This window comes from Camelus dromedarius, chromosome 16 (genome assembly GCF_036321535.1).
Source record: "Camelus dromedarius isolate mCamDro1 chromosome 16, mCamDro1.pat, whole genome shotgun sequence".
Classification (NCBI taxonomy): domain Eukaryota; kingdom Metazoa; phylum Chordata; class Mammalia; order Artiodactyla; family Camelidae; genus Camelus; species Camelus dromedarius.
Genome location: NC_087451.1, coordinates 32,289,166 through 32,314,920, shown reverse-complemented (window position 1 = coordinate 32,314,920; position 25,755 = coordinate 32,289,166). Strand labels below are relative to the sequence as shown.

Genomic DNA, 25,755 nt, shown 5'->3' with positions numbered 1-25,755 from the left:
GGAGGTGGAGTCTTTTAATCACACGCTGTCCCCATTCCACTCTTGGGGTCCTAGAACCCAGGGCGGCGAAAATCGAGAAGCTGGAAGGGGAGCAGGTGGGCTATGCAAATTGCATGCTAACCACGTGCAAATACACTCGCCTAGCCGGCGTCGGAAGCCGGAGGAGCGCGAGAGGTTAAGCGAAGGGGTGCGGGCCCTGGCCACGCCCTCCCGCCTCGCCTCGACGCCTCCTTGCCCGGCTCCCGGGCGGCGCGGAGGTGGTCCCGCCCACTGGCGCCCTGCGACCGGTCTCTGCGGGTCCTCGCCGCCGCCCCGGCGTCCCGCCGCCTCCAGCGCAGGCGGGGCAGGCCGCTGGAAGCCGCGCTCCGCGGGAGTGGAGCCGCCCCTCCGCCGCCGGGCCGAGCGAGCCGGTGAGCGGCCTTCCTGGGCCCCCTACACTCCCCGAGGCGTCCTCCCCCGCCGGGCTTCCTGTCGGCGCTGTCGCAGACCCGCCCCGCCGTGGGCCTCCGGGGCCCCTTCCCGACTGTTGGAGGAGAGAAAGCCTCCTGTCCCGGTCCTGGGCCTCCCCAGCCTGGGATGGCTGGGGACCCCCGTGGCCTGAGGGGTGAGGGGACAGGCACTACCCAAAGCCTGGCCTGAAATCTCCACGGGGGCACTGCCTGGACGTCCCAGAAGCCTCACCCAGAGGAGATCCATCTTGGGGAGGGTAGGAAACCGGGTGGAAACTGGATCTGGAAGGCAGGGACTGAGCCAGGGTGACAGAGGTCATTAAGTTCCTGTTGCCTATCCCATCCCCCTTCCAGGCTGTGGTCAGCTGGCCCCTCCAGGACTGTTGGGACACGTTTGGAGGCAGAGAGGAAGGAGGGTGACTTGCCCCAGCTGGCTCACCTCTGGAACGCCTCCTTCCTTCCAGGGCCCCTGCCAGGTGGAGGGTTGAAGGGCTTGTCAGCCCCAAGTTCAAGCTGGCTCTTGCTGCTCTTCTGCCTGGCGGGAACCCTACGGCTGCCTGTCCTGTGTCCTGGGCTTCAGGCCCGGGATCTTTCCTGATGTGTAGCCTGGGGAGAGAAGGGGGTTCTCCATTCTTTCACTGCTGGTGAGGCTGCTGGTTCCTCCTTCCCTCTCACTGGGACCATGGAAAGGGAGCAGAGGGAGAGGAGGCTGTCCCTCCACTCTGCACACCAGCCCCCTAACCTCAAACCCCTGCAGGAGAACTTCCGCTCACCCTTTTGCCTGCATCTGCAAGCTCAGAGGGACCAGGAACTGATCCTGAGGGCTTAGCTAGGCCTCTGTCATCAGAGGGGAAGCCCTAGAAACAGACCAGGGTCTGTGTGTGACGGGAGAAGGACAAGAGATGTCGTCTGAACTTTTTCCCAGCCCACAAACCCAGCTTCAGGCCACCTGGGCATGAAGGTGGCCTCAGTCTGGGCAAGAGGTCCCTTGCCAGAGTGAAAAGTCTCCAGCCGTATTTCCCTCCTTGCCCCAACCATGCACTAGGCAGCGATCGTGACTCATGGTTCCCGGTACAAAGGGAAGACCGCTTCTCTGCTGGGGCCAAGGTGGAACCAGAGCCCCCATCTCTTCTCTGCACTGCTTGAGTCTTCTGGAATGGACCTGCCTGCCAGGAAGCCAGGTCACCCTTTGTCCTGGGCTTGCCTACCCCCCAGGGAGCAGAGGTGGGTAATGTTAATATTACCTTTGTGCTCCACTGGAGGTGGGGGGTGGGGGGGCGGTGAACAGGTCCCTTCTCGTGGTCTCGAAGGGGAGGAGGAGGAGCAGGGGTGACAGTGATAAACACAGAAAGGATCCATTCCAAAGTAGTGTGAAAACTACTATTAAGGAGAGAAATACAGGAAGGGGCCTAGCCCAGCCTGAGGTGGGCGTCAGGGTAGCTTTCTGGAAGTGCTGCTGGGGCTGAAACTTGAAAGACCAACCGGACTTCTTTCTGGCTAAGGATTTTGGAATCTCAGCAGCCAAGTTCCTAAGGAGGAACCAGCTTGCTGGGGGGGTTGGGGGTTGGGCAGAGGATCAACAGGACCTAAAAGCTGTGTGTGTGACCTGGGAGTTGGGGGTGTATGGGAGGGGACAGCCTCCTGGTGGAAGGCCGAAGTCTGCAGGGCAGCTCCCAGAGGGAGGCCGGGGCAAAGAGAACAAAGGTGCTTAGGGTTTCCTGGGCTCTGATTGTCCCTGGTGGCCTGAAGGGAGGACAAGCCATGAAGAGTCAGCTCCACTGAAAGGTTCAGAGGGAAGGTAGGTGCGGAACGAAGGTCAGAATTCTGGGCAGAATTCACGAAGGGAGAGGCTCAGAGGAGTAGGGCACTAAATCTTCTCCAAAGAGGGGCAGGACAAGGGTGAAGGAGGGGATGAGAGCTGGGGACAGGGCCTGGGGTCTCCCCATGTGTCTCCTCTCCTATCTCCCCTCTCTGCCACCTCTGAACAGTGACAGCCTGCTGTTCTGAAGAGAAACTGGCAGGGTTCTGGGGCTGGGGAGTGCCAGGGGTGGGGCGCCAAGAGGGGACAAGCAAGAGGAAGTGAGGGCAGTGGAGGAAGTCTGGCGGCCCTTCTGGGAGGAAGAGGGGAAAGTGGCCGGTCCAGGAAGACTGAGGGGTGGGGGGAGGGGGGAGCCACAGAGCAGGAGGGGGAGACATTCACAGAGAGGATCAGGTGGCACCGGTGGCCTTTCCACTTGCTGAGGGAACAGAAATCCTGGAAGGGGCGAGAGAGAGCCAGTTTGCTGGAGGAGCCCATATCTGAGGTTTGCCCCAAGCTTGGGGCTGGGCCAGGAGGATCTGGGCTGGGGGCTCTCTAGGGCCAGTGTCACGTGCAGGAGCCCTGAGGGCAGGAGGTGCTCCCAGCCCACACACAGGACTCAAGGTCTCACACACACGCGCGCAGGCACACACAATCTGAGGCTAGGATGCATGGCCCACTCACCATGGCAGGGCTCAGGGGAGGGAAGGGGGTCCTCTGGGGAGGGAGGAGGCCTTGTGCCTAGAGAAGGCATTGGAGCCTGTGAAGGAGGCAGTTAGGGTGGATCCAGTTTAGGTGCCTCGTTAAAGCTTCTGGGCCTAGGGGGAAGGTGTGGGATACTGGGCTTGGCAGGAAGAGGGGTTTCATATTTCTGATAGTTTCCTGAGTTTCCAAGGATCTTCAGGACCTGGGGCTAAAAGGAGGGAGGCTGTGGGAACTGGAGCTCCTGGGATCCTTTGGCTTCACAAAGGCCCAGGCTGCCCTTCAGCCTACCAAAAGCAGCCCGCAGCCTGCAGTGTGGGTGAGGTCTGGGGCCCTGGAGGTCTAGCGAGTTGGGGAGAGCCAGGACAGGACGGAGGGGACTGGAGAAGGGCTCTGCATCTGGGAAGGGGTTGGGGCTTCGAGGCCTGGTTAAGGCAGCTTCTGTGATGGGAGTGTGGCCTGGGTGGTGTTGAGGAACTGAGTTAGGACTGAGCCAAAAATATGAGAATGTGTGTGTGTCTACACAGTGTGTGACCCTGTGTGTTTGTATGTGTCCGTATGTCTGTGTAGCATGTGTCTGTGTGCATTTGTTTGTATGTCTCTGGGCTTGTCTGAGTGTGTAAGTGTGTGTCTGTATGTCCATACGTGTCTGTGTGTGTCTGCACATGTGCCTGGGTGGTTCTGGGTGTGTCTGCAAGAACACATCTGTGTATGTGTCTGCACTTGTCTGTGTGAGTGTGTATCTTGCTATACATTCATGTGTGACTATGTGTGTGTGTGTGTGTGTGGTTTGTATGTGTGTGAGAAGCCCTTGCAGGTGGTAGATCATTATTCAGCCTGATTGTGGAACCTGCCTCTTGGCCGTGAGCCCCTTGGGAAAGGAGCACTGTAGGGTGATGTCAGGGGGCCTTTGGATGAAACCTGTGCCTTCTCCTTGAAAGCTGCTGGTGTGCTGCCCTGGTTTAGTGTTCTGTGTACCCTCCTTGGCTGCACCAGCACCAGCTCACTCACCGTGGCCTTCACGACAGCACTGACAGTGAAGCTGGCTGTTAAATGTAACATTGCGAAAGCCCATCTTTGTGAGCAGGAAGCCTAGTTATGAATATTTGAAAATGTATGAGTGTGCTTCTAGGGGCATTGGGACTATGCTGGCTCTAGAGGTCTCCTCCATTCTACAAGCAATTATTGAGTTCTTGCTGTGTGCGGTGGTGGTTGGGGGGTGGCTAGGAAGTCCCATCTGCTGACCACTAAGTGATGTAACAACTGGAAAGAATTCCACTCACCTGCCTGCCCCTCCTGTCCCTCCTGCCAGACTTGATCTGGAAAGTAGGTGAAAGGAGATGCCAAGGCCAATGCATGGGCATGTGGCCACCTCCCAGGGGGCGGTGCCCCTCTGTGATACCTGGTGCTGGGGCAAGAGGAAGGGACGGTTTCAGCCGCCCAGGGAAGGTGGCAGGTGGGCCAGGGGAGCGCTGGCAGCTCCATTCCGTCCCTTCCTCAGGTGGCCCAGGCAGCAGTGGCAGTGGCGGTGGCGGTGAGGCTGTGGCAGCAGCATTTGTAGCCAAGGATGCCGCAGGCCCTGGAGCGTGCGGAGGGCTGCTGGTCCTGGGTGGTGCTACTGGCCTGCCTGGTGGCCCAGGGCCTCACCCTGGGCTTCCCCACGTGCATCGGCATCTTCTTCACCGAACTGCAGCATGAGTTCCAGGCCAGCAACAGCGAGACCTCCTGGTTCCCCTCCATCCAGACGGCCATGCTCCATGCAGGGGGTGAGCAACCTGGGGAGTGACCCTGGGAGGGGTGAGAAGGAGCCTGGGGTGGGAGAGGAAGCCACAACCTCCCTGGCCTCCTGGGTCTCTCTCTCTGAGGCCACTGGTTCCTCCTTGTCCAGTGAATTCCTAAGATTTCATCTGATTTCAGCAGGGCCAGTCCCCCTGCCTGGAATCCCGCTGGGCTGGGCTGGGATGAACTGGGGAGGGGCCCAGGGTGGGGAGGCCCCTGAGATGTAAAGCTGGTCCTCTTGAGTACCGCGGGAGGATGGATCCCGACGGTGGTAGTGCCAAGCACTCAGCACAGACTGGAGGAGGAGTGGCTTGGGGTCCAGCTGGGTGATCTCTCTGCACCTGAGTGTTTTCCTCTGCAATATGAGGGTAACACTCAGCATCCCATCCTGCTCACCTCCCACATGGGGTTGCAGATCCTGGCAGGGTCTGAGAGCTAGGGCACTGTAAGCAGCTCTGAATTAGTGTTTGGGACACCCTCATCTCCAGGGTTTCAGGACAGGAATGGGGGGCTCAAGGAAGACACTGGGTGCAAGATAAGGGCAGGGCAAGAATCCCGTCTCTCATCAGGAATCAGAGGAGGTGTTGCCGGGGTGGGGAGATGGATGGAAGGCGGCTTCCCTCATTTCCTGATTGACTCTCCAGGAATATGACCACCTCACCCTGAGCCTGGGAAAAGGGAGGGGCAGGGGCTGCCCAGAGTGTTCTCCATAACAACCTTGGGCTCAGGGGTCTGCCCTCCACTCCTGGGAGCTCTCCAGGGAGACCCAGCAGGCAGTGACCTCAAGGGGGATCCTGGTCAACTGGAGCCAGATCTCATAGCCCGCAGGGCTCGCCCCACGCATAGTGTTTGCTTGTCTCAGCTGAGCCATAACCCTGCTACCTCCTGCCCCACCCTCCACCTGGCACCAGCAGCTGGCTTATTATTCCAGGTCCTTCCCTCAAATTGCTAGGGAAGTCAGACTGGGATAGAAGCCACCCTCGCTGGAACGACCCCTGAACCTGCAGGTTGGGGCCCAGGCTCAGGGCAACGTGCAAGACTAGGCCTGGCCCAGACCACATAACCGTTTTGTTTTGTTTTTTTGCCTGCAAGTTTGGGCAAAAATGGCAATCCCAGAGGGCTCCTTCCCTGCAGCCAGAGAGGGGTCTGGTCCAGGGGCTAGGAGCCAGGCACCTAGTGTGGACCCCACTCCCCAGCCAGCTTTAGACTCATACCTAGCAGACATGCCAGCATCTCAGTCGGCCTGGGACTCCGGTCTGTCTGTCTGTCTCATGTACACACATACCTTTAGCCCATGCTCATTCAGAGTATTGCAGAAATTTTAAACTTGAAAATATCCTTGATCCTAAGTACCCCTCACCCCCTCACATTTTAGCGATGGGGAAAGCAAGCCAAGCACAAAGTGCAAGGCCTTGCCAAGGTTGTAGGGTGATCTCAGGGCAGAAGCAGCGCCCCTGCGCAGGTAGCACCCTGCATCCCAGTGCCCTGTCCCCAACTCAGTGACTCAGGGCTTTCCGCAATGTCACCTTTCCAAAGTCAGGCCAAAGTATGAAGGCGGGGTCAGCGGTCAGGTCCACTTCAACGCCTTGCCTCTCCCTCTACAGCTGCCTCTCCCTGATTACCTCTGAGGATGGGCCCCTCGCTTCCTCTGTTACTCCCATACTCTTACTGGCTCACACCTACACATCCTCTTTCCACCCAATCATGCAGACTCATGCCTTGTGCACACATACATTTTCCCTGCCCCTTTGGCTCCACTCTGGGAGGGTGACTCTGGAGAAACTTCATTATGTGTACTTGGGGGCAGGGCTCTAGGCAAGGGGGGCCCTGTGAGGTGTGGTGTGGCAGCTGGATGGGACTGGCTGGCTTCTACTCTGGGTCTGGACTGATGAGAAAGCAGCTTAGGTTTGGGGATGGGGACCGTGGAGGAGAACAGACCCCTCTCCACCAGGGGCAGGACATCTGAGTACAAATCTTCGGTGGTGGCTGGAGGGGATGGGGGAGGGGAGAATGTACCCCACCTGCTTTTCTCCAGAGCACCCCAAGAGGCCAGAGCAATGGAGAGGGAGTGCTGTGGCCAGTCTTCTTGAGGAGGGGGAGCGGGGAGCAGGGCCTGGAGGTGCTCACTGTGATTTAGCTGCCGTGGGACCCTCGCCCACCCAAATAGGTCACAAGCCAATCATGCTTCATCCAGATGGAGGAGGCCTCAGGTCAGTGCAGTGAAGGGCCTCAGTCTGCACCTCTGAGGAGCTTTGTCAGGGTCAAATTAAATATTTGTGCCCTTTAAGCCACCTGCTAGTTCCTATTGGAACCCCCTCCCAAACCCTCTTTCCCCTCCCTCGGACCCCTCTCTTTCCACTGCCACCTGCTGGCTCCTCCTCCCCACAGGACCCCTGTGCAGCATCCTGGTGGGACGCTTTGGCTGCAGAGCGACGATGATGCTGGGGGGCGCGCTGGCCAGCCTAGGCATGGTGGCCAGCTCCTTCTGTCGCACCCTTAGCCAGCTCTACCTCACGGCAGGATTCATCACAGGTGACTATCATTCCATTTCAAGAACTACTGGGTCAGTCCTGGGTGCAAGACTGAAAAGGGCCAGGCACAAGCGCACAGGGCAGCACGCAGAGATCCTAATCTCCAGGGGCTGCTTACAGTCACATGAGGCCGAGGAACAATGAGCATATAAAAAAGAAGGATTATCTCTGATCATGACAAGGGGCTGAGAAGACCGGGCAGCTGATGTGATAGTGTCCTGGCTCTGGGCGGGAGTGGGCAGAGATTAAACAGGAGGTAGCATGACCAGGACAGCCAGTGCAGCGGGTAAAGCAGGGTTGGGGGAGGTTGCTACTTTCAACAGGGAGGTCAGGGAAGGCCCTGCCGAGAAGGTGACATTTGGGCAGAAGGCTAATGGAGGTGAGGGAGTTTGCCAGCAGACTCTCTGGGGAAGAGCATTCAGGCAGTGGGAACAGCGAAGGCAAAGGCGCGGAAGTGCTCAAGGAGCAGCGAGGCGGCCGATAGGATGGAGGGGCATGAACAGGGGTCCGAAGGGTCAGGGGGAGGCTGGATAGGGGTTTAGTTCCTAAAAGGTTGTGCAGTGGGATGGGAAGCCATTTGAGGGGTTCAGGCAGAGGGGTGAGTGGCGTTATCCAGCTGCCGCCGTTTGTGAAGCACTGCTCTGGCTGCCGTGTTGAGAAGACACCTGGGGGTCTGGGCTAGGAGCTGGAGGACAGGTCGGGGTGTGGTCATCACCCAGGCGGGAGGTGGTTGTTCCTTAATCTAGGGTGGTATGATGGATGAGATGTGGTTGGGTTCGGGATCGCACATGAGGAGCAGAGAAGAGACCAGGACCACCCAAGTTTCCTAGAGCTGAAAAGGGTGACATCGAGGTTTTTTGCCCTGAGTCACTGGAAGAATGGGGTAGCCGCTAACTACGATGGGGAAACTAGGAGGGAAGCAGGCATGCAGGGGGATGGGAAGCTCGGGGTTGGACGTATCCAGTCGGGTTCAGAGAACAGGCCCTGAGCTGGAGCGGGCTGATGGAGAATCATGAGATGCCTGGTATTCGAGTCTTGAGATGACATGAGGTACTGTCCTGTCACTGAGGGAACGAGGGAGAATGGCTGAAGAGGACTGAGGCCTGAGGCCCAGGACGCTCCAGTGCTTAGTGGCCTGGGCAGGAAGAAGGAACAGAGAGTAGGAGGAGAACCAAGAGAGTGGGGTTTGAGAAAGGAAGTGAGGAAGGTTCCTTGGGAGGAGGGGGAGATGGACTGTGTGAAGCTGCTGATGGATGAGACCAAGGAGGACCAGACTCTGTCTTTGGCTTTGACAACATGGAGGTTGGCAGCCTGGAGAAGAGGAATTCAGGAACAGCAGTGAGGATGAGTCTGATTGAAATAGGTTCAAAAAGGAACAGGAGGAGGGAAACTGGAGACAGTGAAGATAAACAGTATTTCCAAGATATTTTGATGGAAGAGGAGCAGAGAAATGGGCTGGGACCCAGAAGAGACTGGGGTCCAGACAAAGTTTTGTTTTGTTTTAATGGGAGAAATAACAATGAAGGAGAATGATCTAGTCAAGAGGAGAAAATGGACTACAGGAGAGGGGAATTGCTGGAGGGATGTGCCTTTGAGCAGACAGGGTGCAGGGCAGGTGCAGAGTGGGTGTGGAGGTGGCATCTGGGTTGAGTCGAGAAAGGAGAGTCTGCAGGAAGCATATTCCAGGCAGAGGGAACGGCAACTGACTGCAATGCCAAGGTAGCAGGCAGCTTAGTGTCCAGAGGAAGAGAAACTGATGTGGCTTGATTGTGGTGAGTGACAGGGAGAGTGGCCTGAGATGGCACCCAGGAGGTGGCCAGGGGCCAGACTATGCAGAGTCTTCCAGGGCTTAGTAAATACTTTGGCTTTTTTACCTGGATGTGATGGGAAATCTTTGGAAGGTGTTAGGCAGGGGAGAGACTTAACCTGATTTAGGTTTTTGAGGATCCCCAAGTGCTGTGCCGAGGGAACAGGTGTGCCCCTGGCAGCCTCAGGAGGACAGATGCTTCTAGGGAGGTGATGAAGCATGCTGATGCCATCTTAAATCCCTGGGGACCTGGGGACTGGGCCAGAATGGAAGGAAGACAGACCTGGGACATGACCCCAGGACCCCCGTGCTGGCTGCACCCTGGAGCTGGTCTCGCCTCTCCTTCCACAGGCCTGGGCATGTGCTTCAGCTTTCAGTCGAGCATCACCGCGATGGGGTTGTACTTCACCCGCTGGCGGGTGCTGGCCAATGCACTGGCCTCAGCGGGCGTCTCCCTGGGCATCATGCTCTGGCCACTGCTCTCCCGTTACCTCCTGGAGGACCTCGGCTGGAGGGGCACCTTCCTCATCTTCGGTGGGGTTTTGCTCCACGGCTGCGTCTGCGGGGCCATCCTGAGGCCCGGGGCCATCCTGAGGCCCGTGGCCACCAGTGTGGCCCCCAAGATCAGAGAAGACCTCCCTCCGCCTTCCAAGAGACCCACACGTGGCTTTCTGGTAGCCTGTGGTCAGGCCATCCAGCGCCACCTGGCCTTTGACATCCTGCTTCACAACGCCGGCTACCGTGTGTACACGCTGGGAGTCGTGTGGATGATCATGGGTTTCCCACTGCCGCATGTCTTCCTGGTGCCCTATGCCACGCGGCATGGGGTGGATGAGCACAGGGCGGCCCTGCTCATCTCCATCATCGGCTTCAGCAACATCTTTCTGCGGCCCATGGCTGGGCTGGTGGCGGGCCGGCAGGACTTTGCCAGTCACCGCAAGTACCTGTTCAGCTTGGCAACCCTGCTCAACGGGCTCACCAACCTGGTGTGCACAGTGTCGGCCGACTTCCGGGTGCTGGTGGGCTACTGCCTGGTGTACAGCGTGTCCATGAGTGGCATTGGTGCCCTCCTCTTCCAGGTCCTCATGGACATTGTCCCCATGGATCGGTTCCCCAGTGCCCTGGGCCTCTTCACCATCCTGGAAAGCATCTCCATCCTCATCTCCCCTCCACTGGCTGGTGAGGCCCTGGGAAGAAAGGGCGGCCAGGTGTGGCCTGGGTGGGTAGGGTTTGTGGGGAGGGGCGGTGCAAATAGGAGCAGTCTGGACAGATTTGGGCCCCATTCAGCATCTCCAGGGTTAGAGACTTGAATCGGATTTTCTCAAGCATCCCAGGGGACTGAGTTCACCCTTTTCCCCAACTGGCACTCAGGGTACGAACAGTTAAAAAGAAGGCTTTTTCTACCAGACTTACCCAAGACCTTTGTCTCCCTCTCCATACCTCTGTGTTGTCTTATCAGTAAAGTGGGGATGATAATGGAATCTACCTCATAGGATTGTTGTGATGATCACAAGTCATATTAAAGAGCTCAGTAGAGAGCCTGGCACATGGTAAGCTATGAATGTGTTTGCTGTTATTAACGTCCTGGTTCACCCACTTCCTGCCTGTGGGACCTGGGCAAGTCATTTTCCTTCTCTGAGCCATGTCATCTGCAAAATGCAGATAAGGACACCTGCCATAACCATTCATACACCTGTGCCAGTCACTGGGAGGGTGTGGCTGAATCGAGAACTAGTCCCCACCCCTCAGGGCTTACCTTTTGATTGAAGAGATTAAAGCAAAGAGGCACCTTAGTGATCATAATGGTGATTTGTGCCCAGAGGGAAATGAACAGATATGGAAGCAGAGACCCACACGAGTGGACTTGTTGGGCCACTGAGTGTGTAACATTCAGAGTAAAGGGGAAGGTTTGTGAACCCCTTGGGGGTGGAGGGCAGTCGACAGACAACACAGTTATTACATTAAGACCTTCCTGAGTGTGGCATTGGAAATCCCAGTTTCCAAGGGAGTTCTCCAAGCCAGCAAGGGGGTAGAACTATACAGGAGGAGGTATCACGGGCCCAGGGCGTGGCTGAGCAGATATCCCAGACTCCACTGCCCCTTGAGTCCTTGGCTTCCTGCCACCAAGGGTAGAGGAAACATGCCCTTTAATGCCCTCTGACCCAAAGACTCTTCCTGCCCAGTACCAGGGCTGGTTTAGTGTTTCCTTTCATTCAACAAATACCTATTGAGTGCCTACTAGGTGCCAGCCACAGTTCCTAGTACTGGGGATGCAGCAGAGACAAAAATAAAACCCCTGCTCTTGCTGAGCATGCAAGTTAGCAGGGATCAGAGAGTCAGGGGAGGCCCAGTAGCCTGGGCAGTGGCCTAATTTTCTCTTTTCTCTCTGTCCCTCAGGACTCCTCCTGGACACCACCAACAATTTCAGCTACGTTTTCTATATGTCAAGCTTCTTCCTTGTCTCAGCCGCCCTCTTCATGAGTGGCAGTTTCTGCGCCCTGAGGAAGAAGGAGAGGCAGAGCCGGCAGGTGCAGGCAGAAGGAGCCGTCACGGAGGCTGCCCCAGAGGGGACCCTCACTGTGGAAGACACAGACAGTTCCGAGAAGCGGCTGCACACGGAGATCATGTACGTGACCAGTGTCTGATCCCCGGGGTCACTCACAAGTGTGAGCAGCATCTGAGCCCTGAAGTCAGTGACGACTGCCTCCGTCCAGGAATGGGATCTGGCTGCTTCGCCAGGGGCCGGGGTGAAGGGCTGCCCAGGAAGCCTGAACCTGAGGCTCTGCTCTGCCCATTGGGACTCAGCCGGGAGCTGGGACCTTAGGGGCTGGCTTCAAAAGACTCAGGGTTCCTTCCAACTAGCAGAATCCAGGAGCGGGTCCTCCTGACTTTTTTTCCTTGGGTACCATGGTACCTGGGGCCCTGGAAGGTGGGTCTCAGACCATCTCGGGTCTGTCATGGCCGGCTTGGCTCGGCTGGCTGCTACCGCTGCTGCTACAGTCAACACACTGGACCCTCAGGTCTGGCCTGGGTGCCCCCCATGTTATCTCTTTGTCCTTCCCCACCCTCCAGACAGTTCCAAAGAGCTCAACCCTCCTCTGAGTCCCTCCTGACCCGCTTCTTCCCTTGCCTAGCCTCCTGCTGACTGGAACCTGGGGAAGAAGGGCCTTGTGAGAGAATGAGTCGTGGCCTGTGGTGGTAGAGGGCCAGGCTGAGGGGTTAGCCTGGAGGCAGGCCCGGGACAGATTAAATGTCGGGTGGAGTACCCGTCCTGGTGTCTGTGCAGAGAACTGGAGGGGAGCCCCTGGCTTGGGTCCCAGAATCAGTGAAGTCTGAGGGGCCCCTGCACACTTAGCAGGCCTGCTCCAGCATCTCCTCCCTCCTTGGGAAGATTGGTGCTGGGGTGGGAGGATGCCAGACATCTGACCAGGGGATGGAAGACTGCTGGGCAGGGCCCGAGGACCTCTGTGAAAATGGAGCTGCTTTTGCCACAGAAGCCCTTCCACTCCCCTCTCCTGGCATCCGTTTCTCCCTACTGTGTCCAAGGTGTCAACCTTGAGGTAAGTAGCTGGCTGGGCCAGCTGCCAAGCCATTGCTGCTCCCTGTTGGCCCGTGCGTCTGGCCTGGGAGTCAGAGCTCCCCACCACACACACTCTTTTCGCTGGTCCCTTCCCTGAGGTCATCCCATGAGGGATGGCTGTCATCAGCCCAGGCTTGTCCCAGCTGGGTACCAACCAAGGGGACAGGCAAACAGAGTTTGTTTGAACTCCACACAAAAACATTTTCTGCAGCATACTATAAACTCTGAACTAATGAAGCTAGAAAACAGAGGTCTGGAGTAAGTTTCCTCCCGCTCCCCTTCAGGGCTGTCCCGTCCCAGGACCTTGTTTGTTGATTCAAGCTCAACCAGGCTTCAACAAGAAAACTTTATCAGGAGAATTGATTATATTTTCATGACTGGACTCCAGCTTTCCTCTAACACATGGCCAACTGGCATGAGTAAGCGTCCTTGGGGATGTACTGTCTTCTCCAGGACCTGTGAGTGCCCCCTTATGGCCAAAGAAGGTAGTACAGAGGTGAAGCAAAGAGCTTCACCTGCTCTGGGGAAGAGACCTAAATTCATGCTTGACTCTGCCACAATTTGCTGTGTGACTTTGGGCAAATTGTTTACCATCTCTGGGTCTTGAAAAAGGGGAAGGTTGGTCTAGATAAGCTAAAGTCTCTTCCAGTTTGAAAAGTCTGAATCTGAAGACCCCTGCTGCCTCACTGCTCCCAGCCCTGTCATGTGTTTGGTCACCATCTATATAGCTTGTGTACCTAAGGGGGAATTCTTGAACCCATTTTACCAGGTCTTGTCTCCCTCTCCATCTTAACTGAGTGGAAAAGGAGAGAGTTCGGGCTAGTGGATAGATGAATGCTTTTGGTGCTAGTAGCCACAAGGGTTTCCACTGTACATCCCGTTTTAGGCCCACTTGCCCAAAACTGGTTTCTTTCAAGGAAAAAATATTTCAGTAAACATTCAGCATAGGGGGACTTTGACCTTCTCTGCCCTCCAGGCAAGAGTGGCAATAATCCTTGGGCAGAATTCGTTCAACAAATATTGAGCATCTACTGTGTGCCAGGGACGAATCGGAGGAATAAGACCTGGTCACTGCCCTCAGCACAAAACCAGGTTCTAGGAATTCCTCCTCAAGGATGAGGGTCCCTGAAGCCTTAGGAGGGGACAAATGAGGGAGGATGGGGTGTTCTGATGCCAGCACCCACACTTAGCTGATCCTGAGATTCCTCTAGAGAGAGTATAGAGCAGATCCTGACCAGCATAGGGTGGAGCTCCACAACCCAGAAAGCCGCCAAAGCGGTACACCTGGGCTCCTTCTAGGACCCGACAGTGCTGCCCGTTGTGCTCCTTGTCCACCTGGCTGACAAAACACCTTAGGACATTACCCAGTTCCCGAGATTTCTGGCCAGAGGTGGCAGACTGCTCGGGGTAGCGGAGCAGAGGGTACCAGATTCGTCCGGCTTTTGGGAAAAGCCGACGAGAAGGTAGCGTCAAAGGACCCACGTGCGGAACAGAGGGAGCCGACACACGCGTTCCAGGGAGCGTCCCTCGGTCGAGGAGCCTGGGTTGCGCCCCTTCAATGCAGGGGTGTCTGGAGGTGCTTTAGTCTCTACAGTCCCCTACATGGGCGTCCCCCGGCAGTTTTGAGCCTCTAAGGGCCCTAGAGGCGCTCTTCGACGCACCCGCAGCAATCCATCACCACGTCCAGGTGCAGACGATCGCCTGCCTGAGCCAAGAGCCTAAAAGCGCGCAGCGCGGGCACGCAGAGCTCAACGACGGCCCCGCCCCTTCCGCCCTCTGGGGCGGGGCTAAGCGTGGCTTACCCCGGAAGTCCGGACCCAGGCGAAAATCAAACCAGGCTGGTGCCACTCCTTCCCGTTACAGCACGTAGCAGCAGCGTCCTGGTCTCCCGCTCCCCAGTTTGGGTTTTTCACCCCTACTCTTACGAGGTCCTGAGTCCCCACCCCATTTCCCACATCCCAGTTTCAGCTGCAGTTTACTGCAGAACCTGAAGCCCGGAAAGGAACTTGTTTCCTGCCCCGGTTCGCCCCTCCCTGGACCTGTGGAGGGCTAGGTGAGGTTCGCGCCCGGCTTTCCAGCCTCGCCTCCCACACGCTCCTGCCCGCCCCCTCGGGGGCCCTCCGCCGCCCGACCATGGCCCAGAAGCCGAAGGTAGACCCGCATGTCGACCGGCTGGGATATCTGCAGGCGCTGGTCACGGAATTCCAGGAGACGGAGAGCCAAGGTGAGAGCGGCAGGGTTGGGGCAGTGGGCGGGGCGGCGTCTGCGACCACCGCCCCGGACCTGGCTCCAGTGCCGCTTTTCCACTGCAGACGCCAAGGAGCAAGTACTGGCCAACCTCGCCAACTTTGCCTATGACCCCAGTAACTACCAGTATCTGCGGCAGCTGCAGGTCCTGGATTTATTCCTCGATTCCCTGTCGGAGGAGAATGAAACCCTGGTGGAGTTTGCTATTGGTAAGGATCGGGCCGGTCTCCTAGATGCCTCATGGGCTGTAATGAGATAAATGAGTAAGAAATGAGTTGGTGGAAAAGGAATCTCTTAGGCAGCCCCTCAGTAGCGATTGTCTGAGCCCCCTCCACTGTTCACAGCTCGCTTGATTCGGGTCTGGAACTCCCGCCCAGGGCTCCCTCTGCACGTCTGCCTTTCCTCCCTCTTAGAGATGAGATCATAAATGAGGGAATGGATTGAAGCCGCTTGGAGAGGAAGATGTTTTGAGTGCTCTTTTTAAACATCTTTATCTTAATGTTTTAACATCCAGAGAAGTAGAAGTGACTTGGAATGGATTATGGCTCATTTTGTTGTGGTGGTCCAAGACCTATTGAATTTTTCACTGGACAGATTTTTATTGGGCATGTACTGTGTGAGTAAGGTATTGTTATAGATGCTGGAGAGATGGCACCAGAGTTTAACAGGAGCTCAGATCTTGGCGTTGAGAAGGAGTTTGGAATCTATTCTGAGGGCAAATCTTTTCTTCAGCATGCATCTTTTAAAAATAGCATTTCTCTACATAGTGAAAATAATCTTATCTACACAGGGAATGAAACCTTAAATAATAATCACCAAGTATCCAGTTATGCAAATTTCTCTAATGGTTCTCAAAAGGACTTTTTTGTTGTTGTTTTGTGTACACCAGGATCCAACCCAGGATCCATGCACTTAATCTGGTTGTTATGTTCCTTAGATCTATCTTTCTTTCTTTTGAACAAACTTTGTATTTTAGAACAGTTTTAGAAAAATTACAAAGATAGTATAGAGAGTTTCCATATATGCCACGTCCAGTTTCCCTGTTATGAACATCTTACATTAATATGGGACATGTGTTACAATTGATAAACCAATATGAGGGGAGAAGGTACAGCTCAGTGGTAGACCACCTAGCATTCACAGGGTCCTGGGTTCAATCCCCAGTACCACCATTAAAATAATCAATCAATCTGATAACCCCCCAATAAATAATTAAACCAATATCAACCCATTATTATTATTAACTCCAGTCCATACTTTATTCTTATTTCCTTAGTTTTAACATCCTTTTACTGCTCCAGGATCCCACCTTACGTTTAGTTGTCATGTCTCCGTAGGCTCCTCTGGGCCGTGCCAGTTTCTTAAATTTTCCCCTTTTTTAGGGGGGAGGGGGATGACCTTGGCAGTTTTGAGGAGTACTGGTCAGGTATTTTGTAGATTTTCCCTCGGGGCTTGTCTGATGTTTCTCTCATAATTAGACTGGGATATGGATTTTAGGGGGATGACCACAGAGGTAAAGTGCCATTTTCATTTACATCATATCAAGAGTCTCTGCTGTCAACATGACTTATCACTGTTTTTTTCCTTAATTATGGCTTTGGCCAGGGGGTGGGTAATTAGGTTTATTTCTTTATTTAATGGAGGTACTGGAGATTGAACCCAGGACCTTGTGTGTGCTAAGCATGCAGCTCTGCCACTGAGCTATACCCTCCCCACAACTTATCACTCTTGATATTAACCTTGGTCACCTGGATGAAGTAGTGTCAGGTTTCTCCACTGTGAAGCTACTCTTTAACCAGCCCTCTGCCTTTCCGTGTTGTGCTCTTTGGAAGGAAGTCACAACATAAATTATATCATATCTTTTTAAATTATTAACAGACTCTTTTTTCATAACACTAATTGTTGAAGGATCTGGACCTATTCTGCAGAATGTCCCATCTTCCGAATTGTCTAGTTGCCTCTTTATGGTGTCATTTAGTTTGTTCCTATATCCCCTTTATTTCCTGCTATAACCTAGAAATTAGATTGAAAGCCTTGATAGAATCAAGTAACAAATTTGTCTTTTTTCCTGAATACATCATAGATAAGTGTGATTTAAATTTTGGAAAGACCTTCCAGGTCTGCCTCTAATTTGTGGTATCTGGGACTCCTCTTACCACAACAGGCCTCACACGTGTAGACATCACAGCTCTGTTCATAGCTTCACAAACACCTGCCCTGTGGCCACTCATTGGACTTAGGAGTGTATGCAGGAGTGTATGCACCAACAGTGTTCACCCTCAGAGTTCAGCCCTGGGCGTCAGGATGCAGGGAAGAGGCCTAAGCAGCTGTGGGAGCAGGTTTAGGGCCCAGGCTCTGGGTATGGGGGCAGGGGGATTGGCTTCCGATGGCTCCCTGGACTCTTACCTGTGGAGAGGGCCCAAGTGAGACCCTCCAAGGCTGGGCTGGGGGCAGGAGCCCCAGGTGCCCAGGTCTGCCCCTCTGGAAGATTATTGTGCTGAATAAATATTGTGAAAAATTGGTCACTTGAAGATTTTCTCCAGTGTCAGTCCTCCATCTCCTCTCTTTTTGGAACTCTGCTCCACAGCTTCTGCCATCTGAATGGTGATAGTGGCCGCTGCAGAAACCTGGGGCTAGACCTCCACCTGGGAGCAATAGAACTCCTCCAACTCAAACTTCTGACTCTGGAGCTAAACTGCTAAAAAGAGCAGTCACCCAAGACAAGGTTTTCTAGGATCAGGAAGCAACATTCCCAAGGCAGAAGCATTCTGAGATCCAGGCCACTGAGCTGGGAGTTTTGAGGGAGACTAGGGCTGGGCCTGGGTTCCTGCTCTCCTGGGCAGCTTTCCAGACTGGGTGACCCCCTGGGTGACCAAGCCCCCAAGTCTGTGGTCCCCACTTCCCTTCATAGCCAATTCTTTTGGATGAGTCCTGTCCCTCCAAGCCACGCTTCCTTGCCTGCCTGGCAGGACTGTCGTGGGGAGCAAAAGCGTGTGTGCATGTCTCTGTCTCTGTGAAGGTAGTTTGTCTAGAATTGTTAGTATCGTTATCACCAGTTTAACATTTCCTGCCTTTTCCTCCTCTTTTTTCTCCTCCTTTCCCTCAGAGCAAGGTCCCCAATCCCAAGAGCAACAACTTTCTTAGCATTGACTCCCTCAGTGGGATCCTCTGCAGATTAAACTTCTCCTGTATTTATTGTGCATAACTTAAAAGGAAAGTCCCAGCAGTGCTTAGACGTGTTTTGTTACTGTTTCTGTTCATGTCTGTGGTCCTCAGTGAGAAACACCGTCAGGGCTTATTCTGTCTGCACTTTGGAGCACCGAGTCTTTTATCTCTGGTGGCCTGTCAGATTGTGATCTCCATGAGGTCAGAGTGCCTTGCTTATCTCTGTTATGTCCTAAATGCTCAGGCTTTTTGGTCTAGGGAAGAGGATGGAAGGGGCAGGGGAAGGTGTAGAGGACTGGCCATGACTTGGTGCTGCAGCCCTAAGTAGGGCTGGTTCTGGAATAACTGCTCGGTTCGATTGCCCATGGGCATGGTTTGACAGAACCAAAACCAGTGTTGGTTTGCTGGCAGGGGACATAGTGAGTTTGGTAAGAGCTGGGCTTTGGGGTCAGGCAGGCCTGGATTCCAGTCCTTATTTCCTGACTTAACTACGGGCAGTAGCTGTACCTGCCTCACAGAATTGTTGAGAATTAAATGAAATAAAGCATCTGCAGCTGCAAGGTTCCCATAGGCCTCCATCCAAGGACTGGTATCCAGACCCTTTTAAAAAATTTTTTATTTACTTTTTTTGTGGGGGGAGGTAATTATGTCTATTTATTTATTTTTAGAGGAGGTGCTGGGGATTGAACCCCGGACGCTCCCCACTTGAGCTATACCCTCCCCATCAGACCCTTTGGAGGATAAACAGTTACCTCTCTGGGAGAAGTGAGGTGGGAGGGGATGATGGCTTATTACCTTTCTGCTCCAGAGATTCTTTCCTTCTGGAGAAGAATCATTGAATGATAGGAGAAGATACGAAAGTTGAACCTTAGCCTCACAGTGGGTGTCCGGGCAGTATTAGGAGGAAGTACCACTGGGAGATGGGCATGGGGCAGGCCAGAGCTTCCCTTGTTTGGGATGGGCGATAGGGAATGGGTGAATTATCAGGAACCAGCTATAAAGCCAGGATCTCAGTAACTACTGGAATGAGTGAAAGAATTCAGAGCTCCTGCTCCAAATAAAAACTCTGGCAGCCTTTGGCATGAATTTGGGATTGTTGGCCCGAAGCACCATTGGTTGATTTGCAGGTGGGCACACTTGCGCCATTCTAGATGCTGTACGGAGGTGTAAGGGGACCAGGAGATAATTCTCTGCTTCCATGAAAACTGGTCAAATACTAGGGTATCACCAAATCCTTGGCAGTTTTGCTACTAAAACAATAGGTTCAAGTAGGTGGCCTCCTAGAATTCAGATTAAATCACTTTCCTCTGTTCTATTTTCTGCAATACTTGTGGCTGCCACCAGATGGTAGTGGCGCACAGAAAAAGGCTGGAGATGACTCCTGAGCGGCCTCACTTTAGAAAACAGTATTTAATAAAATTGAAGATAGGTGTGCCCAGTGACCCATATGGTCAGGGTACATGCAGACATCTGTGCAAAAATGTCACTAGCAGCATTATCTGTAACAGTCCCAAACTGGAAAGAGGCAACAGTGGAATGAATATCAACATTCTGGACATTCATACTACTTAGCAAGTTGAATGAGCAATCTACAGCAGCTCTGTACAATCATCTTCAAACATAATGTTAAGTGAATGATGCTAGACACATAATAATATGTACAGTAAATGTCCATTTCTCTAAAGGCCAAAAACAGGCAGAACTGAATTACAGTATTTAGGGATATGTGTGTAGTAAAATTATCTTTTAGTAAAAATTTAAAAGGTCCTGCTTATTAATTTAAAATTATTTTATTAAATTATTACAAGTCAGGAAAGTGTTCACCTTTGAGAGGGGGAGAGAATTGAATCAAGGAAGAATATGCAGAGGCTTCTGGATCGCTGACAGTGTATCAGTCCTTGACCTCAGTGCTGGTTTCAAGGGCAGCTGCTTTCTCACTGTTAAACTCTGCCTGGGTGTGCCGGCCCTTCCTCTGTGTGTGAGTTGCAGGTGTGCCCTGTGCCAGCCTCCGGGGGTATAAACAGATGTATGCTTGGTCCACATCTACTGTGTGCGAGGCAGGGTCTTACATAATTTAATTCTCTCTGCCCATTTTACTGATGAGGAAATCTAGGCATGGAGAAATAGAGTTGCTTGCTGTGCTCACCTAGGTCTTCAGGGGCATTCCTGGGATTCTAGCTAGATCTGCCCACCACGGAGCCGTGGCTTGGTCCTCCTTATTCTGGGGTTCTCCTGTACCACCTTCTCTCACTGATCACCTAAGGTCCTGGGGTCACACATCTGTCTGCTTAAAAAGAAATTCTTCAGCCATCCAAGTGCTGCAGGATTCCCCTTGCAGGAAAGAGGTAAGTTGGATGCTCTCACCCACTGCTCCCTTCCACACTAGCTCAGAAGGCTGGCTCCAGGCAGCCCCCACCATCCCTGCCTGACTTGCAGAGACCAGTTCCCCTTGTGCTTTAGTTCTAGGCACCAGCAGGGTGTACGTGTGTGTTTTAGTAATTTATGTGAATACGTAATTGATTCAAGTGGTACAGAATTCAAAAGGGTGTATAGTGAACAGTAACTCCCTCCTTAGCTTTTTCTGGAGGCAACCATTGCTAGTTTCTTGTGTATCCTCCCAGAGATATTTTTAGGATTTATAAACAAATATGTATATATTTATATGTATACTATGTATACCTTTTTGCATGTTCTAGACATGTTATATTCTATATCTATATTCTGCCTTTTTTTTTTTTTTTTTTTTTTTTTACTTAGCATCATATCTTGGCACACTTGCAGTATCAGCCCATAAAGAGCCCCCTCGTTCTTTGTAAATGCTGCACAACATCCCTGGTGGGAAGGGACCCCTTTGGCTGGCTACTTACATTGTTTCCATTTTGCTCTCACAACCAGTGCCGCAGTGAATACCCTTATTTGTGCGTCACTTCTCTCTGGGCATCTACCTGTAGGATAAATTTCTAGACTTGAGTACAGGTCAGAAGTGGGAAAAGCCATGATATTTTTTTCTTTTGATTTAATTTGTTTTTTAATTATACAAAACACATCCATCTAAGTCAGAACCATATTATAGTGTATTTTCAGAGAAGTCCTGTCCCTTCCACCCTGCCCCTCCAATAGGAAACTAGCAAATGTAAGCAATACATACGTGGGTATTTGTCCCTCAGCTTCTTACACATAACAGTAACTGTCTCTATAGACTGTTCTGTCCCTCAAACTCAAAATTTCAGAGAGAACCATTTTCAAGATGCTGAAGTAAAACTTCAGAACAAATAGTCCCAAATGAAGATTTTGCCCCAGGATGGACTGTGGCCAGCCCAGGACCCTGGGGCAGGCGGGTCCTCAGATGTAGTCATGTCTCAAGCCACTCTCTCCACCCTCAGAGGCGCCAGGTGCTGGCTAAGCACTTGTCAGCGTGAGTTCATTTAATCCCCAGGACAATCCTTAGGCCCTCTCGTCCCTTCCAGCCCCAACATCCTACTTGCTTTGTGACCTGACCTCTCTGAGCCACCACCTGCTTTCTCTTCCCAGGCCGCACTTGGGGTTTTCTCTTTTGCATCTCCCTGGGGGCTTCTGCAGCTCCCTGCGTCTAGAAGGGCCCTGACTTTGCCTTTTTTTCCTCTTTCTCTCTGTCTTGTCTGTTTTTGTCCAAAACATGTTCATCAGCCAGTCAGAACTTGTTCTCCTTTTTGCTTGGTAGTCAGTTTTTAAATTGCAGCATAATCAACAACCCACAGTGAAATGCACATATCTTAAGCGTCATTTTGATGATTCTTTAAATTCATTAAGGTATGTGTACATCTATGTAACCAGCACTTAAATCAAGATACAGAATGTTTCCATCTCCCCAAAAAGGTCTCTCATACCACCTGGCAGTTAGCGTCTTCCACCCAGAGGTAGCCCCTGCTCTAACCTCTTTCCCCATGGATTCATTTTGCCTGTTCTTGAACTTCATATAAAGTACAGAATGTACTCTTTTGTCTGGTTTCTTTCACTCAACGTGGTGTTTTTAAGATCCAAGTTGTAACAGTATCATTAGTTCATGTCTTTGTATGACTATGCCAGAATTTGCTCCTCTGTTCACCTGTTGATGGAGATTTCTGTTTCTTGTTGGAGCCTTATGAATAAAGCTGTTATGAGTTTTTATACAAGTTCTTGTACACATGTGTAGTCTCTCGGGGAGATTCCTTATAATATGTATGTACTCATTTTTCTCAGATTCTGGTAGGAGTAGAGTTGCTGACTCATAGGGTAGATTTAGGTTTAACTTTCTTAGAAGCTGCCAAATAGTTTTCCATAGTAATTATGCATCACACTCCTCACCACCAGCATGAGCCTTCCAATGGTTCCACCTCCCCACCCGCACTTAGTATTGTCAGTCTTTTTGGTTTTAGCCATTATGATGGGTGTGTAGTGGCCTCTTATTGTGGTGGTAATTTTCATTTCTCTGATAAGGAATGCTAAGCACATTTTCACATAATGGCCTTTTTGTGCAGAGTTTATCCAAGTCTTTTGTCGTTCATCTTTTATTGATATGCAGGAGTTATTTATTCTGGATATGAGTCCTCTGTCAGATACGTATTCTGTGAATATTTTCTTCTTTTGCCTTTTTACTTCCTTTTTCTTTTTTTTTCGTTTTTACTTCTTTTAATGGTGTCATTTGGTGAGTTGTTCTCCTTTCTGAGTGAATGTCAGCTTTAAAAAAAGAACATCATCTTTTTCCTGGTTATAAAAATGAACATGTTCATGGAGGAAAACTAACATAACAAAAATAACATGTTCATGGTGGAAAATAAAGAATAAAGAAAATTAAAAATTACCCATAATCCTACTACACAGAGATGACCAACTATTATTACCATTTTGGTGTGTTCCCAGCCTGTCTCTTTTTAATGTAACTATTCATGTAACATTTATTAAGCATCTGGGGCTGAGGCCACAGGATATGGCAAGGCAAAAGACCCATTCTTAAGGAGTTTGTAGTTTAGTGGGACAACAGCCAATGTGTTGACAAAGAACCCTGAGGTATGAAGAAAAATAAAGGTGCTAAGGGGAGGGCATCGTTGGGAGAGGGGCTGATTAGGGTGCTCATGGAGGGCTCTCAGAATAAGTGACATCTTACTGGACCTTTTCTTTAAAAAACTGAAGTATAGTCAGTTACAATGTATCAATTTCTGGGACATCAATACAATGTCCCAGTCATGCATATATATACATATATTTGTTTTCATATAAGTTTTTTCCTTTTTTTTTTCCCCTAGTGGCAGGAGGTAATTAGGTTTATTTATTTCTAGAGGAGGTATTGGGGATCGAACCCAGGACCTTATGCATGCTAGGCATGCGCTCTACTACTTGAGCTATACCCTCCTGCCTTGGACCTATTTTTTTTTTATTGCAATTTTATTATACAATTTAATGTCTTTTTTTTCTCTTTAACCTTCTATTGCAAGCATTTTCCCACATTAAGTATTCTTTGAAAATGGGATTTTTGGAACTGTATACTTTTTTCATCACACAGATGTACCATAGTTTATTTAACCAGTTTGCTCTCGTTGGGCCTTGTTTAGGAAGCTTCCAGGTTGTGTGTTGCTCTTTCTACAACCCATCTTGTTCTTCAGGGCAGGTTCACAGAGGTGAACTCAGGGGAAAGCACAAAGCAGCCATGGCTTCAGCTTCTCATGGGTCCTCAGCTCCATGGTGGTTGCTCCTGCTCAGCCTGTTTACCCTGAAGCCCTTCTCTTTACAGCCTGTCACTCCTCTTTTCATCTCTGAGGGTCGCTGCCTGCCAGGCAGAGGGGTTTCAAGAGTTCCCTGCTGCTGTTGGGGCCCGGGCAGCTGGTGAGCTCTGGCAGGCACCTGATCCATCCTTGGAGGCTTCCTAGGCTTGCGCATGGGGAGCAGGTGGGGCTGGCTGTCCCGAGGCCGCCTCTACCCCCATCCTCCAGCAGATGCCATCTGATTGTCCCTGACCTGGGCAGCAGTGCCCCACGCAGGCACACCTGGGTGTGATGATGACTCAGCAGCCAGAGAGTGACTCAGGCTTCATCGTATCACAAAGCTTGACAGCAGAGATAAGTCCCACCCCCGAACCCTGCGTTGCATCTGCAGTGCCAGTACGAGGCTGGTTCACCAGCTCAGCAGAGAGGGCGTAAATGTGTCTGAGAAGCCAGAGGCCTGCCAGAGCGTTTCTACGTGTCCCTGCTCCTGGATGAACCTGGCATCTGCCCGTGGTAGGATTAGCTGTTCTGGTGGCTTCTAAAGGGACACCTTTTCCCATGGGAGTGGCAAAGGGCTCCTCATCTTCTGGGACTTTAGGCAAGTTACTCAACAGCCTCAGCTTCTTTCCCGTAAGTGGGGGTGATAACTCTTGCTTCATGGGGTTCAGTCCTGTTCCCAGCACGTGTCCAGTGAGAAGACTCCCCAGTAGTAGGCACCTGGGATACAGAGGTGAAGCAGACAGCAGGGCTGGGCTGTACAGTGCCCGGGGACAGACTGCAGGTGAAGAAGGCGGTCACAGGAGGACCGCGGGTTATGCTAAGGGCTCCACTAGGGTGAACGGGTGCTGAGGCAGAGATGGGCAGGAAGGCCTCTGAGTGTCCCAGAGGGAGGGACCTCTCCATCAATGTCTTGGGCCCTCTCCTGCTGCTCATCTTCCTGACTCTGGGAACGAACGCCACTCAGCCCCTTCTGCCCCTCAGAGGTACTGTGTCTGTGAGATCCCACAGCCGCAGAAGTTCAAGGTGGATGAGGTCTCAGGGAGCCATCCCATCCAGCCCCTCAGCCCTTGCAGTGCAACCCTTTCCCCCTGCCCCTTGCTTTAAAATCCTTCCAAAAAATATCGTGGAGTGCCCTGTGCCAGGTGCCGAGGACACGGTGGGAATAAGACAGCCTAGGTTTTGACCTCAGGACACGTACTTTCTAGTGGGGCTCCATGGGCAGTGAGCAAGAAAAATCTGTGAAGATGATTTCTCAAAGTTTTAAGCATATGAGGAAAATGAAACAGGGTCATGAGGGAAGTGCTCTGGATGTGGCAGGGAGTAGCTAGTGGGGTACTCCAGGGAAACTTCACTGGCCGGGGAGCCATCAGGTACTGGTTACCAGCAAGAGAGTAGGACCATGTGAAGATCCTAGAGGGAGTTTGGATTTTATTCCAAATACAGTGGGAAGTCCCTGGAGGCTGACTGGATAAAACCTTTATAAATGTTTCCCTATAACAGGACTCAAAACTGACTCAGATACTGCTAGCGAGAGGGTGGCTGTGCCTGGAAAAGGAGGAGGAGTGTCTTTGCCAGCCTTGCCTCCCACCTCCCTGTACCTGTTCCCTTGCGCTAGAGGAGATGTCCTAGTTGGGTTTGAGGCTGGGGGAGAGCCTCTTAGCCTGTTGCTAGAGATGCAGGGGAAGTGGGTGGGCTGTGACTCACTCCTGATTGGACACTCAGGACTGGTCGGCCATGTTATGCAAATGAGATGTGAAGCCCTTTCTCTGCTTGGAGTAGGAACCTAAGGCGGGAAGCTCAGTCGGGACCCACAGGAAATCAGCTTCCCACATTGCCTGCTCCAGGCCTCACGTGAGAGAATGGGGTGATCTGGCCACACTGCTTGGGCAGTGGGTTCTTAGATCCATAGTCAGGAGGTCTCTCCCTATGGCCTTTCATCCCCTAGAATCCTAGTAACAGTGATGTGGGACTGATGCTGAA

At 52.4% G+C, this 25,755-nt stretch overlaps 2 protein-coding genes across 6 annotated transcripts in view; both read left to right on the top strand.

Annotated features, from left to right (window-relative positions):
- The first annotated feature begins 259 nt into the window (after positions 1–259).
- On the top strand, positions 260–12,331 carry SLC16A5 (solute carrier family 16 member 5). Of its 3 annotated transcripts, XM_064495538.1 has the most exons (6): positions 260–410; positions 1,495–1,673; positions 4,451–4,715; positions 7,117–7,260; positions 9,418–10,245; positions 11,464–12,331. In XM_064495538.1, exons 3-6 carry the CDS (start codon positions 4,517–4,519, stop codon positions 11,709–11,711), a joined length of 1,419 nt encoding a protein of 472 aa, XP_064351608.1. In that variant the 5' UTR covers positions 260–410; positions 1,495–1,673; positions 4,451–4,516; the 3' UTR covers positions 11,712–12,331. The 3 variants fall into 3 exon arrangements, with proteins under 3 accessions (XP_064351608.1, XP_031324908.2, XP_064351610.1); XM_031469048.2 differs by lacking the exon at positions 4,451–4,715; XM_064495540.1 differs by lacking the exons at positions 260–410; positions 4,451–4,715 and having other exon boundaries at positions 512–1,673.
- Positions 12,332–13,141: 810 nt separating this feature from the next.
- The window catches only part of ARMC7 (armadillo repeat containing 7), a 20,168-nt gene continuing 7,554 nt past the window's right edge, over positions 13,142–25,755 (top strand). For 2 of the 3 annotated variants that reach the window (XM_064495541.1, XM_010998379.3), the window contains exons 1-2: positions 13,142–14,870; positions 14,959–15,102. In XM_064495541.1, the coding sequence (XP_064351611.1) occupies positions 14,780–14,870; positions 14,959–15,102 (235 nt within the window). In that variant the 5' untranslated portion in view covers positions 13,142–14,779. The remainder of the gene's footprint in view (positions 14,871–14,958; positions 15,103–25,755) is intronic. The other variant, XM_031469051.2, reaches the window with a different exon arrangement.

Bases quoted from the DNA above. Each gene is read 5' to 3' on its own strand.
- SLC16A5 (XM_064495538.1), top strand. From the start codon at position 4,517: ATGCCGCAGGCCCTGGAGCGTGCGGAGGGCTGCTGGTCCTGGGTGGTG. The intron at 4,716-7,116 runs GTGAGCAACCTG...TCCTCCCCACAG, and splicing joins GGCCATGCTCCATGCAGGGG to GACCCCTGTGCAGCATCCTG. The intron at 10,246-11,463 runs GTGAGGCCCTGG...TCTGTCCCTCAG, and splicing joins CATCTCCCCTCCACTGGCTG to GACTCCTCCTGGACACCACC.